This window comes from Anomaloglossus baeobatrachus, chromosome 6 (genome assembly GCF_048569485.1).
Source record: "Anomaloglossus baeobatrachus isolate aAnoBae1 chromosome 6, aAnoBae1.hap1, whole genome shotgun sequence".
NCBI classification, from domain to species: Eukaryota; Metazoa; Chordata; class Amphibia; order Anura; family Aromobatidae; genus Anomaloglossus; species Anomaloglossus baeobatrachus.
In genome coordinates this window covers 246,849,707-246,867,586 of record NC_134358.1, presented here as the reverse complement: position 1 = coordinate 246,867,586, position 17,880 = coordinate 246,849,707, and the positions used below count along the sequence as shown (strand labels likewise).

General features: G+C 47.1%; 1 protein-coding gene across 1 annotated transcript; it reads left to right on the top strand.

Annotated features, from left to right (window-relative positions):
- The first annotated feature begins 1,307 nt into the window (after positions 1-1,307).
- Positions 1,308-16,374, top strand: LOC142243878 (general transcription factor II-I repeat domain-containing protein 2-like). The gene is made up of 3 exons (XM_075316077.1): positions 1,308-2,256; positions 7,050-7,154; positions 15,857-16,374. The coding sequence occupies exons 1-3, from the start codon at positions 1,308-1,310 to the stop codon at positions 16,372-16,374; spliced, it is 1,572 nt and encodes a 523-aa protein (XP_075172192.1).
- The last annotated feature ends 1,506 nt before the right edge of the window (positions 16,375-17,880 follow it).

Below are 17,880 nucleotides of genomic sequence, written 5' to 3'. Positions count from 1 at the left end.
GAAACGTCATTTTTTTATATTATTTGTCAAAGAGAATGGGCATCTGTGATTGGCATCAGCATCAAAATGTATAAGCAGATTCCAGGTTATTCCAACAGCCAAGCACAGACACTCATTCTCTGTCACAGCATCCGTGATTGGCTGTTGGGTCTGTCACACACAGTGTAAAAATAAATACATTAAAAAAATGACATAGCGCTCCGCAGTATTTTTGATTCTCAGCTCAGATAAAGCGGACAGCTACGGGCTGCCACCCCCAGCTGCCTGGCTTTACCTTGGCTGGCAATCAAAATACAGGGAAGCCCAATATATATTTTTTATTTAAATAATTTAAAAAAATGCGTGGGCTCTTGTCATATTTTGATCACCAGCCAGGTAAAACCAGACAGCTGGGAGCTGAGATTCTCAGTGTGGTAAGGCCGAAGTGTTTTGGGCTCCCCACGCTGAAAACCACAGTCTGCAGCCGCCCTTGAAAACGCATTCATCGTAGCGCCATTTCCAGGCGCTTTACCCGGCTCTTCAGCAGCCCTGGTGGGGGAGGGGGGTGGCACACTGGGTAAAAATGGGGTAATGCCAGCTTTGTATTCTCAGCTGGCACTAAGCCTGAAATTCATGGCGTCAAGCCAAATTAGACCTGGCCACCATGACTTTCTAGAAAACATTAAAAAAAAAACAGATTTTTTTTATTACAAATTAAACAAAAAACACATTTAATGACTCCATCTTCAGTCCGAGTTAGTTCACAGGCAGAGCAATGTCAGCTCTGCGACACTCAGCAAGCATCTGTCCAGAGCGACAAGCAGGCTCAGACTAACAATGAAAGTCAGAAGTCAATCGAGTTCATTGCTGAGCCATCAGCCCGTGGTTAGGGGACCCTGCGAGCCCTCATTGGGTGATTGAAAGAAATTCTGCAGTATATTGCTGCTAATTAACTGCTTGGATACCACAGCCTAATGGCCAAGATCAGCTGAGAACTGCTCTGGAAGTGGACAGAACAAAGCGACAAATGAGCAAAACAGCACCCTCATGTATTAGTGATCACATACGTGTACTACGTTTTTTTCCCATTGAAGTGAATGTGCTGCCGTAATTTGCAGCCACTAACAAATGTACTAGGCTGCTGTGGTCTGCCCATACAGTGCTTAGTCCTGGCAGCTGCTGGAGCACTGAAGCTGGGGCACCAGACTATATATAAGGACAGAGTCTCAATATTTCTATATGGCCAGTAGAGTATGCATTTCTAAGGGGGAAGGACCGAGATGCTAACAGACATTTTTCAATTCACAGAGAACCCCTTCAAATCATAAATGGCATCTGCAATGTCATCAAAAAAGCGCAAGATTGCTGAGGAAAAACGAATATTTCAGGACAAGTGGGAACAGCTATATTTTGTCACAGAGGTTGGAGCGAAAGTCCAGTGTTTGATTTGTTTTCAATTTATCGCAGTGCTTAAGGACTACAATGTGCGACGACATTACATGACGCACCACGGAGAACAGTATGAAGCACTGTCTGGCAAACTACGAGATGAAAAGGTTCAGCAGCTGAAAGCATCACTTAAAAAACAGCGAAACCTTTTCTCAAGTATTAACAAGGCAAGTGAATCTTCGTTGAAAGCAAGTTTTGTCCTCAGTAACATGATAGCAAAATATTCACGACCATTTACTGAGGGTCAGTTCATTAAAGACTGTTTTGTAAAGGCAAGTGAAATTTTGTGTCCAGACAAAACAAAACTATTCGAAGGCATAAGCTTGTCCGCGAATACTGTTGCTAGTAGAATCACTGAATCTGCTAGTAACATTCATCAGCAACTCATTACAGCAGCACAAAGTTTTGAAGCATTTTCCATAGCACTTGACGAGAGTACTGGTGTAACGGATACAGCATACTGTGCTGTGTTCATTCGTGGGGTTGATGAAAACTTAAACATAATCGAGGAATTTTTAGACTTATTACCTATGAAAGGCACAACAACTGGTCGTGACATTTTTAAAGAACTTGAAGATTGTATCAATACAGCAGGACTGCCATGGGATAAACTTGTGTCCGTGGTAACCGACGGTGCACCAGCAATGTGTTCTGAAAACATCGGTGTTGTGGGATTATTGAAAGCAAAACAAAACCAGCTTTCTTTGTCGGGTCCTTTCAGTGCAATACACTGCATTCTGCATCAAGAATCACTGTGTGGAAAAAGTGTACAACTGAAAGAAGTGATGGACTTTGTGGTTAAGACAGTGAATTTTATACGGGCAAGAGGTCTTAATCATAGGCAGTTTACTTCATTCTTGTCTGATATGGACACCGAATATGGAGACTTGCTGTATCATACTGAAGTCAGATGGCTGAGCCGCGGAAGAGTGTTGAAAAGATTTTTTTCTTTAACCCCTTCATGACCTTTGACGGATCTAGCCGTCATGGTGCCCTGGTACTTAAAGACCCATGACGGATACATCCGTCATGGCGGAATCGCGGCACCAGAGCACCGGGCACCGCCATTGGTTTTAAAAAACTGTAGATTCGGGAAGGAGAGGACTTGTACCTGACCTCAGGAGGGGTGGTGTCTCCTTCCCGGACCTACGGAGGCTGTGATTGGCTGACGAACGCCGCTCAGCCAATCACAGCCAGTGTTATGTTTCAGCCATTGAAAATGGCTGAAGCATTGAAATCCAGCTATGTCAGTGCAGCTGCAGCACTGGCCATTGGCTGGAGCTCAGTGTGCTTTACTGCACCTGCCCCCAGCTCTGATTGGAGAGATCGGCCTTGTGACCCATCTCTCCAAGCAGTACCGTGCATCTGGGACCGGGTGAGCTCGCTGTAGGAGATCGCTCTCCTTAACTTCTCCCTCCGTGGAATCTGAGGAGAGCGATCCCTGCGGGCGCCCATCTGTGAGTCACAGCCCCCGATCCACCGCTGCCCTGCTCCATGTGCTTCGCCCCTGCTCTCCCGCTGCGCCCCTGCATCTGACGCCGCTACTGTCCTCCTGCATCTGACGCCGCTACTGTCCCCCTGCATGTGACGCCGCTACTTTCCGGCTGCGCCCCTGCATGTTACGCCGCTACTCAGCAGTAAGAAAGCAGTGGCGTCAGATGCAGGGGGGGTGCAGCGGCGTCAGATGCATGGAGGCATCTGACGCTACTGCTCTCACGCTGCGCCCCCCCTGCATCTGACGCCACTGCTTTCTTTCTGCTGCCTGCTTGTATCTGCCGCTCCACCGCCCCTGCATCTGCCGCTCCACCGCCCCTGCATCTGCCGCTGCACTGTCCCCATCAGCCACTGCACTCTCCCCATCAGTCGCTCCACCGCCCCTGCATCTGCCGCTGCACTCTCCCCATCAGCCACTGCACTCTCCCCATCAGCCACTGCACTCTCCCCATCAGCCACTGCACTCTCCTCATCAGCCACTGCACTCTCCCCATCAGCCACTGCACTCTCTCCATCAGCCGCTCCACCGCCCCTGCATCTGCCGCTACACTCTCCCCATTAGCCACTGTACTCTCCCCATCAGCCGCTCCACCGCCCCTGCATCTGCCGCTGCACTCTCCCCATTAGCCACTGCACTCTCCCCATCAGCCGCTCCACCGCCCCTGCATCTGCCGCTGCACTCTCCCCATCAGCCACTGCACTCTCCCCATCAGCCGCTCCACCGCCCCTGCATCAGCCGCCGCACTCTCCCCATCAGCCGCCGCACTCTCCCCATCAGCCGCCGCACTCTCCCCATCAGCCGCCGCACTCTCCCCATCAGCCACCGCACTCTCCCCATCAGCCGCGCCGCCGCACTCTCCCCATCAGCCGCTGCACTCTCCCCATCAGCCACTGCACTCTCCCCATTAGCCGCTCCACTGCCCCTGCATCTGCCAATGTATTCTCCCCATCAGCCACTGCACTCTCCCCATCAGCCGCTCCACCGCCCCTGCATCAGCCGCCACACTCTCCCCATCAGCCGCCGCGTCCCTGCATCTGCCACTTCGCCCCTGTATCTGCCACCTCACTCCCCCATCAGCCTCTGCGCCCCTGCATCTGCCACCTCACTCCCCCATCAGCCTCGTCGCCCCTGCATCTGCCACCTCACTCCCCCATCAGCCTCTGACCCCTCCCTGATCTGCTGCCTGCTCTCTCCCATCCCCTTAATCCTCTTCCCCCTCTCCCCCCTCCCGGATCTGCTGCAATCCTGCTGCCTAGATCCATTCTGTAAGGTAGCTATCCCCAATCTCACCTCCCACTCCCATTCCACCTTTCCCCTCGCCCCCCCTTCCTCTGCCGCTCCTCCATCCGCCGCGCCCTCTCCCATTCTCCACCGCGCCCCCTCTCCCATCTTCCGCCGCCCCCTCTCCCATCTTCCGCCGCCCCCTCTCCCATCCTCCGCCGCGCCCCCTATCCCATCCTCCGCTGCTCCTGCATCCGTTGCGCCCTCTTCTATCCTCCATCCATCTTTTTTCCATCCCACCTAGTCTCCCCCCTTTTTGCAGCACATCCGTGCATTCATCCTAATTTTCTTTATGTAAACTAAGAAAGAAATACAAATAAACTTAGTGTAGGGCCAGTAAAATTATACTGTAGTAATCGTCAACTACAGTATTTTTTACTGAATATTGTAAGGGTCAGCCCAGTGCCACATGTGAGAGCGATGCACAAGCCTCACTCTGCATCATCCGGCACGGTCGCTCTCTTCCAGACAGGAGTGTGCGGCTATGTCGGGTGATGCGATGCGAGATTTGTGCATTGCTCTCACGTGTGGCACTTGCTTTAGTGTCAGTTGCAGGCGCTCATTATATATATATATATATATATATATATATATATATATCTATATATATATATTTTTTTTTTTTTTACTGACGTCTGTATTTTTTATTTTGCCAAACTAATATTTTTTTGTATGGGGGGGTCTAGTTTCCAACATGGTGTCACATGTGGGGGAGCTCCACTGTTTGGGCACATCAGGGGGATCTCCAAACGCAATATGGTGCGGCTAACAATTCCAGCTAATTTTCCATTTAAAAAGTCAAATGACGCTCCTTCCCTCTGGAGCTCTGCCGTGCGCCCAAACAGTGGTTTTCTGCCACATATGAGGTATCAGCGTACTCAGAACAAATTGCCCAACAAATTTTGCGGTCCATTTTATCCTGATACCCCTGTAAAAATTAAAAAATTGAGCCTAAAATAACATTTTTGTGGAAAAAAAAAGTACTTTTTTGTTTTTATGCCTCAATGTATGAAGCACGTGAGGGTTCAAAGTGCTCATTACCCATGTAGATTTATGCCATGGGGGTCTAGTTTCCAAAATGAGGTCACTTGTAGGGGAGCTCCATTGTTTAGGCACCTCAGCGGGTCTCCATACGCAACATGGCGTACGCTAATAATTCCAACCAATTTTGATGTAAAATGGCGCTCCTTCTCTTCTGAGCCCCGCCGTGTGCCCAGACAATTACTTTCCACCACATATGAGGTATCTGTGTACTCAGGAGAAATTGCACAATACATTTTATGGTGCATTTTTTTCTGATACCCTTGTGGAAAAAAAAGCTACCTGGTTGAAATAACAATTTCATGGTAAAAAAAAAATATATATATTTTCACGGCTGAACATTCTAAACTTTTGTGAAGCCTCCAGGGGTTCAAAGTATTCAGTAAACATCTAGATAAATTCAATGAGGGGTCTAGTTTCCAAAATGGGGTCACTTGTGGGGGAGCTTTAATGTTTAGGCACCTCAGGGGGTCTCCAAACACAACATGGCATCCACTAACGATTCCAAACAATTTTGCGTTTGAAAAGTCAAATGTCGCTCCTTGCCTTCCGAGCCCTGCTGTGCGCCCAAACATTTGATTTCCACTACATATGAGGTATCTGTGTACTCAGGAGAAAATGCACAATACATTTTATGTTGCAATTTTTCCTGATACGCTTGTGGAAAAAAAAGCTACCTGGTTGAAGTAACAATTTCGTGGTAATTTTTTTTTTTTTTTATTTTCACGGCTCAAAGTTATTAACTTTTGTGAAGCCCCCAGAGGTTCAAAGTGCTCAATAAACATCTAGATAAATTCCATGAGGGGTCTAGTTTCCAAAATGGGGTCACTTGTGGGGGAGCTCCATTGTTTAGGCACCTCAGGGGGTCTCCAAACGCAACATCGCATCTGCTAATTATTCCAGACAATTTTGCTTTCAAAAATTCAAATGATGCTCCTTCTCTTCCGAGCCTTGCCGTGCGCCCAAACAATTGATTTCCCCCACATATGAGATATCGGTGTACTCAGGAGAAATTGCACAATTAATTTTATGGTGCATTTTTCCTGATACCCTTGTGAAAATGCTAAATTTTATGGCTAAAGTAACATATTTGTGTAAAAAAGTAAAATTTTCATTTTTTTCCTTCCACATTGCTTTGGTTGCTGTAAAGCTCCTAAAGGGTTAATAAACTTTTTGGATGTAGTTTTGAGCAGTGTGAGGGGTGCAGATTTTAGAATGGGGTCACTTTTGGGTATTTTCTGTCACCTAGGTCTCTCAAAGTCACTCCAAATGTGATGTGGTACCTAAAAAATTTTTTTTGTAAATTTTGTTGGAAAAATGAAAAATTGCTGATGAACTTTGAACCCCTCTAACTTCCTAACGGAAAAAAAATTTGTTTCGAAAATTACGCTGGTGTAAAGTAGACAAGTGGGAAAGTTTATTTAGTAACTATTTTGTGTGACATATCACACAGATTTATGGGCATAAAATTTCAAATTTTGAAAATTGCAAAATTTTCAAAATTTTCGCCAAATTTCCAAAATTTTCACAAATAAACGCAAAAAATATCGGCCTAAATTTACCATTGACATGAAGTACAATATGTCACGAAAAAACAATCTCAGAATTGCCAGGATCCGTTGAAGCGTTCCAGAGTTATAACCTGTCAAAGTGACACTGGTCAGAAATGTAAAAAATGGCCAGGTCTTTAAGGTGAAAACAGGCTGGGGGCTGAAGGGGTTAAGAGAGGAGATAGCGCTTTTTATGGCATTGAAAGATAATGATGTCTTCCAACTTTCTGACCCAGCTTTTCTATCTGATTTAGCGTTTCTAACTGATGTCACAGAACATCTCAATGAACTCAACTTGAAGCTCCAAGGCCAAAAGCACATAATTACAATAATGTTTGACAGTGTCAAAGCATTCAAATGTAAGTTGTAGTGATGAGCGAGCATGCTTGTCACTACTCGGTACTCGCACGAGTATCACTGTACTCGGGCTGCTCGGCGGGGACCGAGTAATCTCGCGATACTCGTGCTTTACTCGTGGTCTTCATTTCTGCATGTTGGCGCTCTTTTGGGAGCCAGCCCTCATGCAGGGATTGGCTGGCAGACCACTGCAATGCCACAGCCCTGTTAGTTGTGGAATTGCAGTGATTGGCCGGCCTGCACAGCGTCACCGAGCCTTTATATCGGCCGGCGCGCTGTGCTCTGCTCACAGCTATTCTGACAGTGAGTGTAGGGAGAGTGTCGCTGATTCAGGGAAAGCTTTGCGGCCCTTTATAGCTTTTTCAGTTGCAGGGCTGCAAACAGTGTGACCAAAAGTCCTTCTCAGGACTATTCTAGTTGTATACAGGCAGGCAGGGTATAGCCAGGTCGGAGTACAGTAGCAGAGTCCTTCTCAGGACTATTGTTGCTATATACAGGCAGGGTATAGCCAGGTCTGAATACAGGCTAGTGACCAAAAGAGTCCTTGTCAGGACTATTGTAGCAGTATACAGGCAGGCAGGCAGGCAGGGTAGTGGTGACCGTATACCAGCCTTCATATCTGGGGCTGGTGTACACAGTGTAAAACAGTCCAGATAGTGTCTGACTTGTCTGTACTGTAATTGTCGCTCCCCAAAAAAACCTGTTAGTAGGTTATTATTGCGTCCGTGCTTGGTTTTTAAAACCGCACGTGTGTGCCTGTTGGTGGCAGCGTACAGGTGCACTGGTGTGCGTTTACCAAACTATTATATAACGCACAAGTGTAGTGTATAATACACGTCAGTCAGCAGTGGCTGATAGTGTCAGAGTTCTTAATTTTTGCTCCTAAAACCTGTGTTAGGTTATTATTGCGTCCGTGCTTGGTTTTTAAAACCGCACGTGTGTGCCTGTTGGTGGCAGCGTACAGGTGCACTGGTGTGCGTTTACCAAACTATTATATAACGCACAAGTGTAGTGTATAATACACGTCAGTCAGCAGTGGCTGATAGTGTCAGAGTTCTTAATTTTTGCTCCTAAAACCTGTGTTAGGTTATTATTGCGTCCGTGCTTGGTTTTTAAAACCGCACGTGTGTGCCTGTTGGTGGCAGCGTACAGGTGCACTGGTGTGCGTTTACCAAACTATTATATAACGCACAAGTGTAGTGTATAATACACGTCAGTCAGCAGTGGCTGATAGTGTCAGAGTTCTTAATTTTTGCTCCTAAAACCTGTGTTAGGTTATTATTGCGTCCGTGCTTGGTTTTTAAAACCGCACGTGTGTGCCTGTTGGTGGCAGCGTACAGGTGCACTGGTGTGCGTTTACCAAACTATTATATAACGCACAAGTGTAGTGTATAATACACGTCAGTCAGCAGTGGCTGATAGTGTCAGAGTTCTTAATTTTTGCTCCTAAAACCTGTGTTAGGTTATTATTGCGTCCGTGCTTGGTTTTTAAAACCGCACGTGTGTGCCTGTTGGTGGCAGCGTACAGGTGCACTGGTGTGCGTTTACCAAACTATTATATAACGCACAAGTGTAGTGTATAATACACGTCAGTCAGCAGTGGCTGATAGTGTCAGAGTTCTTAATTTTTGCTCCTAAAACCTGTGTTAGGTTATTATTGCGTCCGTGCTTGGTTTTTAAAACCGCACGTGTGTGCCTGTTGGTGGCAGCGTACAGGTGCACTGGTGTGCGTTTACCAAACTATTATATAACGCACAAGTGTAGTGTATAATACACGTCAGTCAGCAGTGGCTGATAGTGTCAGAGTTCTTAATTTTTGCTCCTAAAACCTGTGTTAGGTTATTATTGCGTCCGTGCTTGGTTTTTAAAACCGCACGTGTGTGCCTGTTGGTGGCAGCGTACAGGTGCACTGGTGTGCGTTTACCAAACTATTATATAACGCACAAGTGTAGTGTATAATACACGTCAGTCAGCAGTGGCTGATAGTGTCAGAGTTCTTAATTTTTGCTCCTAAAACCTGTGTTAGGTTATTATTGCGTCCGTGCTTGGTTTTTAAAACCGCACGTGTGTGCCTGTTGGTGGCAGCGTACAGGTGCACTGGTGTGCGTTTACCAAACTATTATATAACGCACAAGTGTAGTGTATAATACACGTCAGTCAGCAGTGGCTGATAGTGTCAGAGTTCTTAATTTTTGCTCCTAAAACCTGTGTTAGGTTATTATTGCGTCCGTGCTTGGTTTTTAAAACCGCACGTGTGTGCCTGTTGGTGGCAGCGTACAGGTGCACTGGTGTGCAATTTCCAGAAACTTTGATATAACGCACAAGTAGTGAATATACACGTCAGCAGTGCACAGCATTGCAAAATGCGCAAGGGCATTGGCAAGGAACAAGGAAGTGGACGTGATGGTGGTGCAGGCAGAGGCCGAGGTCGTGGGCAAGCTCTAATTTCGCCACAACAAAGGGCCACATCTAGTCGCTCGCACGTCCTGTCCCAAATTCTTGGGGACCGCAGCAGTACACCGCTCTTGAACCAAGACCAGTGTCAACAGGTTGTTAGTTGGATAGCGGATAATGCTTCCAGTCAGATTGGCACCACCACAAACACTCTGTCTTCCACACGGTCAAGTGTCAGTAGCCGTGATACTGCACCGCACATTTCTGAACCTGATCCTCCTTCCTACCACCAGGCTGAGTACACGTCCTCCTCGGACATTAATGATCCCACACTTGGACACTCGGAAGAGCTGTTCACGTTTCCATTCACACATTCTGGCCTCTCGCCAGCTCATATTGAAGTGGGTCATGAGGAGATCGTCTGTACAGATAGCCAAATATTTGAGCAGCCACGTTCTCACGAAGTTGGCAACGTGTCTCAACAAGTGGTGGACGATGATGAGACACAATTGTCAGCAAGTCAGGAGGAGGAGCAGGGTGCGGAAGAGGAAGACGACGTGGTGGATGATCCAGTAACTGACCCAACCTGGCAGGAGGATATGCAGAGCGAGGACAGCAGTGCACAGGGGGAGGGAGGCGTAGCATCACAACAGGCAGTAAGAAGCAGGGTGGTGGTCCCAGGCAGAAGTCAGGCAACCGTTCCCCGTAACAACACGACGACACAAGGTGCCTGTACAAATGTTAGGTCTTCACGAGTCTGGCAGTTTTTTAAGTTGGATCCAGATGATTCAAAAAAGGCCATTTGCAACACCTGCCGTGCCAGCATCAGCAGGGGTACCAAAACTAGCAGCCTGACCACCACCAGCATGATCAGGCACATGTCAGCCAAGCACCCGACTTTGTGGGAAGTACAACAGAGTCGAGGAGCAGTGCTTGCTGATGTCACTGCTACGTCTTCGCTGGTTGTGCATGCGAGCCAATCCTCTGTCCATGCTGCCTGCGAACAAGCCTCCTCCACTCCTGCACCTGCAGTTGCCTACGCAGAAAGAACACCATCATCAAGCACGTCCTTGTCCCAGCGCAGCGTTCAGTTATCCATTCAGCAAACCTTTGAACGCAGGCGCAAATACACTGCCAACACCCCACATGCCACAGTTCTAAATGCTAACATTTCGCGACTGCTTGCGCTGGAAATGTTGCCTTTTAGGCTGGTGGAGACAGAAGCATTCCGTGACCTGATGGCGGCAGCTGTCCCACGTTACTCGGTCCCCAGCCGCCACTATTTCTCCCGGTGTGCCGTCCCCGCGTTGCATAACCACGTGTCACAAAACATCACACGTGCCCTGAACAACGCTGTTTCACCCAAAGTCCACCTAACCACAGACACGTGGACAAGTGCTTGTGGGCAAGGCCGCTACATCTCGTTGACGGCACACTGGGTTAATATTGTGGAAGCTGGGACCCAGTCTGAGCGAGGGACGGAACACGTCCTTCCCACACCAAGGTTTGCAGGCCCTACCTCAGTCAGTGTTTCACCCACACTCTACAGCTCCGGAATGTCATGCTCTTCAGCCTCCTCCTCCTCCTGCGCATCCTCATCCACTGTGCCCTCCACACCAGTCACAAGCTGGAAGCACTGCAGCACTGCCTCGGCGAAGCGGCAACAGGCTGTGCTGAAGCTAATCTGCATAGGTGACAAACCCCACAATGCAGAAGAGCTGTGGACAGCTCTGAAACAGCAGGCAGATCACTGGCTCACACCTCTGAACCTAAAGCCAGGAAAGGTCGTTTGTGACAATGGCCGGAACCTGGTGGCGGCTTTGAGGCGAGGCCAGCTGACACATGTTCCATGCGTGGCCCATGTGCTCAACCTCGTGGTTCAGCGGTTTATAAAGTCATACCCAGAGCTGTCTGATCTGCTGGTAAAAGTTCGCCGCCTGTCTGCACATTTTCGAAAGTCACCTACTGCTTCAGCCGGCCTTGCCGGCTTTCAGCGCCGTTTGCATCTTCCGGCTCACAGACTGGTGTGTGATGTCCCCACGCGTTGGAATTCAACTCTGCACATGTTGGTCAGGATATGTGAGCAGAAGAGGGCAGTTGTTGAGTACCTGCATCACCTAAGCCGTCGGGAAATGGGTCAAACTCCACACATAACACCTGAGGAGTGGAGATGGATGTCAGACCTATGTACCATCCTCCAAAACTTTGAGGACTCCACCAAGATGGTGAGTGGTGATGACGCCATTATTAGCGTCACCATACCGCTACTCTGCCTTCTAAAACGGTCCCTTTTGAAAAACAAACATGATGCATTGCAGGCGGAGCGCGATGAGTTGCAGCAAGAAACAGTAGTGGGTGTGGGTGATAACACACAGCCCAGCCTCGTCTCATCACAACGTGCAGTGGAGGACTATGACGAGGAGGAGGATGAAGACATGGAGCAACTCTCCGGCCAAATTGAGGATATGACATGCACACCAGTCATATCCTCGATTCAGCGTGGCTGGCCAGAGGACAGGGTAGATGAGGAGGAGGAGGAGGAGGAGGAGGAGGAGGACAGCATGTTCAGTCATCTTGTTGGTCAGGCTACTGAAGTCCTGGCTGTTAAGAGTCTGGCGCACATGGCTGACTTTATGGTAAGCTGCCTGTCTCGTGACCCTCGCGTTAAGAACATCTTGGCCGACAATCATTACTGGTTGGTAACACTGTTAGACCCACGCTACAAGGAGAACTTTTTGTCTCTTATTCCCGTGGATGAGAGGTCAACCAAAATGCAGCAGTTTCGGAAGGCCATACTCACGGAAGTAGGCAAAGCATTCCCCTCACAAAACGCTAGCGGCATAGGTCAGGAATCAGTGGACAACCGAGGCGTACAGCCGAGAGAGGCACAAGTCCAATCCGCCAGAGGTAGGGGAACAGTCTTTAAGATGTGGGACAGTTTTCTCAGCCCCTCACGTACCACAGCCCCTGAGGTGCGGGGTAGTGCCACAAGAAATCCTAAGTTTGCCCAGATGCTGAAGGAGTACCTTGCAGATCGAACAACTGTACTCCGACATTCCTCTGTGCCTTACAATTATTGGGTATCCAAGCTGGACACGTGGCATGAATTGGCTCTCTACGCCTTGGAAGTCCTGGCCTGCCCTGCTGCTAGCGTTTTGTCAGAGCGTGTTTTTAGTGCCGCAGGTGGAATCATTACAGATAAACGCACCCGCCTGTCAACTGAAAATGCTGACAGGCTGACTCTGATAAAGATGAACAAGGGTTGGATTGGGCCAGACTTCACCACACCACCAGCAAATGAGAGCGGAATTTAAAGTTTGCCATGTACCTCCACTCACCCATGGGTACACTTCTCGACTTTGGATAATCGCTGGACTGCTCCTCCTTCTCCTCATGCGCCATCATGATGACCGTTACAATAGTTAGGTCTTTGTTTCAGGTATACCCCCAGTGGTAAATTTTTTCGCCCATTCTTTGCAGAATGGACATTACAACGACAGGAGACCCGCTCCTTTGCAATGGGAACAATGTTTTGAGGCCCTCATGCACGTCTCTACCCAGGGACAACGTGTAGCCTCCCAATTTTTGGCTGCCCTGCCTAAGGGCTATACTGAAATACACCCACTTCCTTAAAATGGACACTTAATGTTTTGAGGCCCTCATGCACGTCTCTACCCAGGGACAATGTGGAGCCTCCCAATTTTTGGCTGCCCTGGCAAAGGGCTATACTGAAATAGACCCACTTCCTTACAATGGGCACTTCAGGTTTAAAGGCCATCATGCACGTCTCTACCCAGGGACAATGTGGAGCCTCCCAATTTTTGGCTGCCCTGCCTAAGGGCTATACTATAATACACCCACTTCCTGACAATGGACACTTAATGTTTTGAGGCCCTCATGCACGTCTCTACCCAGGGACAATGTGGAGCCTCCCAATTTTTGGCTGCCCTGGCAAAGGGCTATACTGAAATAGACCCACTTCCTTACAATGGGCACTTCAGGTTTAAAGGCCATCATGCACGTCTCTACCCAGGGACAATGTGGAGCCTCCCAATTTTTGGCTGCCCTGCCTAAGGGCTATACTGAAATACACCCACTTCCTTAAAATGGACACTTAATGTTTTGAGGCCCTCATGCACGTCTCTACCCAGGGACAATGTGGAGCCTCCCAATTTTTGGCTGCCCTGGCAAAGGGCTATACTGAAATAGACCCACTTCCTTACAATGGGCACTTCAGGTTTAAAGGCCATCATGCACGTCTCTATCCAGGGACAATGTGGAGCCTCCCAATTTTTGGCTGCCCTGCCTAAGGGCTATACTGAAATACACCCACTTCCTTAAAATGGACACTTAATGTTTTGAGGCCCTCATGCACGTCTCTACCCAGGGACAATGTGGAGCCTCCCAATTTTTGGCTGCCCTGCCTAAGGGCTATACTGAAATACACCCACTTCCTTAAAATGGACACTTAATGTTTTGAGGCCCTCATGCACGTCTCTACCCAGGGACAATGTGGAGCCTCCCAATTTTTGGCTGCCCTGGCAAAGGGCTATACTGAAATAGACCCACTTCCTTACAATGGGCACTTCAGGTTTAAAGGCCATCATGCACGTCTCTATCCAGGGACAATGTGGAGCCTCCCAATTTTTGGCTGCCCTGCCTAAGGGCTATACTGAAATACACCCACTTCCTTAAAATGGACACTTAATGTTTTGAGGCCCTCATGCACGTCTCTACCCAGGGACAATGTGGAGCCTCCCAATTTTTGGCTGCCCTGCCTAAGGGCTATACTGAAATACACCCACTTCCTTAAAATGGACACTTAATGTTTTGAGGCCCTCATGCACGTCTCTACCCAGGGACAATGTGGAGCCTCCCAATTTTTGGCTGCCCTGGCAAAGGGCTATACTGAAATAGACCCACTTCCTTACAATGGGCACTTCAGGTTTAAAGGCCATCATGCACGTCTCTATCCAGGGACAATGTGGAGCCTCCCAATTTTTGGCTGCCCTGCCTAAGGGCTATACTGAAATACACCCACTTCCTTAAAATGGACACTTAATGTTTTGAGGCCCTCATGCACGTCTCTACCCAGGGACAATGTGGAGCCTCCCAATTTTTGGCTGCCCTGCCTAAGGGCTATACTGAAATACACCCACTTCCTTAAAATGGACACTTAATGTTTTGAGGCCCTCATGCACGTCTCTACCCAGGGACAATGTGGAGCCTCCCAATTTTTGGCTGCCCTGGCAAAGGGCTATACTGAAATAGACCCACTTCCTTACAATGGGCACTTCAGGTTTAAAGGCCATCATGCACGTCTCTATCCAGGGACAATGTGGAGCCTCCCAATTTTTGGCTGCCCTGCCTAAGGGCTATACTGAAATACACCCACTTCCTTAAAATGGACACTTAATGTTTTGAGGCCCTCATGCACGTCTCTACCCAGGGACAATGTGGAGCCTCCCAATTTTTGGCTGCCCTGCCTAAGGGCTATACTGAAATACACCCACTTCCTTAAAATGGACACTTAATGTTTTGAGGCCATCATGCACGTCTCTACCCAGGGACAATGTGGAGCCTCCCAATTTTTGGCTGCCCTGCCTAAGGGCTATACTATAATACACCCACTTCCTGACAATGGACACTTAATGTTTTGAGGCCCTCATGCACGTCTGTATGCAGGGGCATTGGTGAACCTCACAATTTAGGACTGCCCTGGCAAAGGAAAATACTACAAAGACTCACTTCCTCAAAATGGGCACATTAGACTCAAGAGGCCTTCATGTACGTCTCTTCTCAGGGACATCGGAGTGCCACACAATGTTTTCACGTAAAATCTTTCATGTATTGATCTCAAAAAGTAACATACACCAGATCTATCTCACTATTGGGTATGTGCCCTTAACATTTCCGCCATGAAAAATCATTTTGGGGTCATTTTGGAAGGTTTTCTGGTGAGTCCGTAAAAATGGCGTAAAACGCGGACAAAATTGTTCACAGCTGTGACTTTTGAGTGATAAATGCTTCAAGGGGTCTTCCCCATGCTGTTGCCATGTCATTTGAGCACTCTTCTGAGACTTTTGTGACATTTTTAGGGTTTCTCCATGCTGCCGGGAGGTCATTTCACAAAAATACTCGGGTCTCCCATAGGATAACATTGGGCTCGTTGCTCGGGCCGAGTACACGAGTATCTTGGGAGGCTCGGCCCGAGCTTCGAGCACCCGAGCTTTTTAGTACTCGCTCATCACTAGTAAGTTGTCTTTATGGGCCAAACAGTTGCAGTCTGGCAATTTGGCTCATTTCTCAGCTATGCAGTCACTGGTACAAACTACACCGGATCGTTTGAAAATGTACTCCGATATAATTTTACAACTACTACAAGAGTTCGATCGACGTTTTCATGATTTCCAGGATCTTGAAACTGAATTTGCACTCTTTGCCACACCATTTGCAGTGGATGTTTCTTGTGTTTCAGAAGATCTGCAGATGGAGCTTGTTGACTTGCAGTGTGACACTATTCTGAAACAGAAGTATATGGACATTGGTGTTCCAGATTTCTATAAGTTTGTTTCACAAGAAAAGTTTCCAAAACTTGTTAAAGCTGCTGCCAGGATCATGGCCATGTTTGGCAGTACATATGTATGCGAACAGTTTTTCTCCTCAATGAAGCTTAACAAATCAGCATTACGGTCAAGACTTACAGATGAGCATCTTCGTGCAACATTGCGATTGGCTACTGCACATGATTTCAAACCCCAAGTTAACATGCTTGTATCTGGCAAACGCAGCCAATTGAGCAGCCAGACTGGAGTTTGTCACACTTGAACTTGAAAACTGTATTGTTAAAATAAATGAGCAGGTGGAAAACACCTGAAAATTTCCATTACGTTCAAACTTAGCAGTGTTGTTATACTAATGTAGCATTGTTATAATAGTTGAAATAATTAACAATTATATTGTATTGTATTAAATTTGAAAGGAATGCGGCCCTCTGCCTTAAATTTTTTTTATATGCGGCCCACTTACTCTGACGAGTTTGAGACCCCTGGTCTAGAATATGGGGGGTGACACTCAGGGAACGTATCCCCCATTTTCTAGGAGTGCGGACCCTTCATGTGAGGAGTGTGGGTGCAATGAATCTGCACTCAATCTCCCCGGGTCCACAGCAGCAGAGTCCATGTCGTAATGGTTGCTACCAAAGCTGCAATGCCCTGCTCATGAGGTAAGGGCATGCCTAATCAGGAGAACTACTGTAGAGGAAGCTCTGCTCATTGGTATATAGGTGCTCAGAGGTAATAATAGATAAAATTAGTGAGTAACCTCAGCACTCTAAATCTCCCAGACTAAGTCAGTAAGTCACAACGGATAGTAATGCAAAATCACTCTTTATTGGTCCGTATTAAGAAAAAAAAAATTTTCATAAGCATATATGTTTTTGTCCAAAGCAAGTTACAAATGACGTTTCGGCCTGAGCCTTCGTCAGATTGGACTTATCTGCATGTAATCATGAAAAATGACAATAATCAGTATCACATAAGAGTGAGAGAACAATAACATAAACTCGAACAATGTAGAGGTACAATTGGGATGCAGCAAAAAAATTGCAACACAGCAGGAAATGAAACACATGATACAAATGTCATAATACAGTACAAGGACAATATAGTAATGACAAATATGGGGTCAGAGTAGGCTTAGACAGCTCTGGTATGAAAGAGATGTCAATCATAAAGTAACATGTGCAGTAGGTGTAGAGCTACACTATGCATGGCAGAGCTAATGGGTAGACCGACCATAGAAAAAGAACGGAGAAAAAGTGGAGAAAAAGTGGAGAAAAAGTGGAGAAAAAATGGAGAAAAAAATGGAGAAAAAGTGGAGAAAAAGTGGAGAAAAAGTGGAGAAAAAATGGAGAAAAAAATGGAGAAAAAGTGGAGAAAAAGTGGAGAAAAAGTGGAGAAAAAGTGGAGAAAAAAATGTAGAAAAAGTGGAGCAAAAATGGAGAAAAAGTGGAGAAAAAATGGAGAAAAAGTGGAGAAAAAGTGGAGAAAAAGTGGAAAAAAATGGAGAAAAAATGGAGAAAAAAATGAGAAAAAGTGGAGGAAAAAGTGGAGAAAAAGTGGTGTAAAGGTGGAGAAAAAGTGGAGAAAAAATGGAGAAAAAGTGGAGAAAAAGTGGAGAAAAAGTGGAGAAAAAGTGGTGAAAAGGTGGAGAAAAAGTGGAGAAAAAGTGGAGAAAAAATGGAGAAAAAGTGGAGAAAAAGTGGAGAAAAAGTGGAGAAAAAGTGGAGGAAAAATGGAGAAAAAGTGGAGAAAAAGTGGAGAAAAAATGGAG

What these genes read in the sequence shown, in the direction of transcription:
- LOC142243878 (XM_075316077.1), top strand. Translation starts at nt 1,308, where the DNA reads ATGGCATCTGCAATGTCATCAAAAAAGCGCAAGATTGCTGAGGAAAAA. An exon ending in GAATTTTATACGGGCAAGAG is followed by an intron (nt 2,257 to 7,049) that starts GTCTTAATCATA and finishes TATCTGATTTAG; the next exon opens with CGTTTCTAACTGATGTCACA. An exon ending in CAGTGTCAAAGCATTCAAAT is followed by an intron (nt 7,155 to 15,856) that starts GTAAGTTGTAGT and finishes CTCATTTCTCAG; the next exon opens with CTATGCAGTCACTGGTACAA.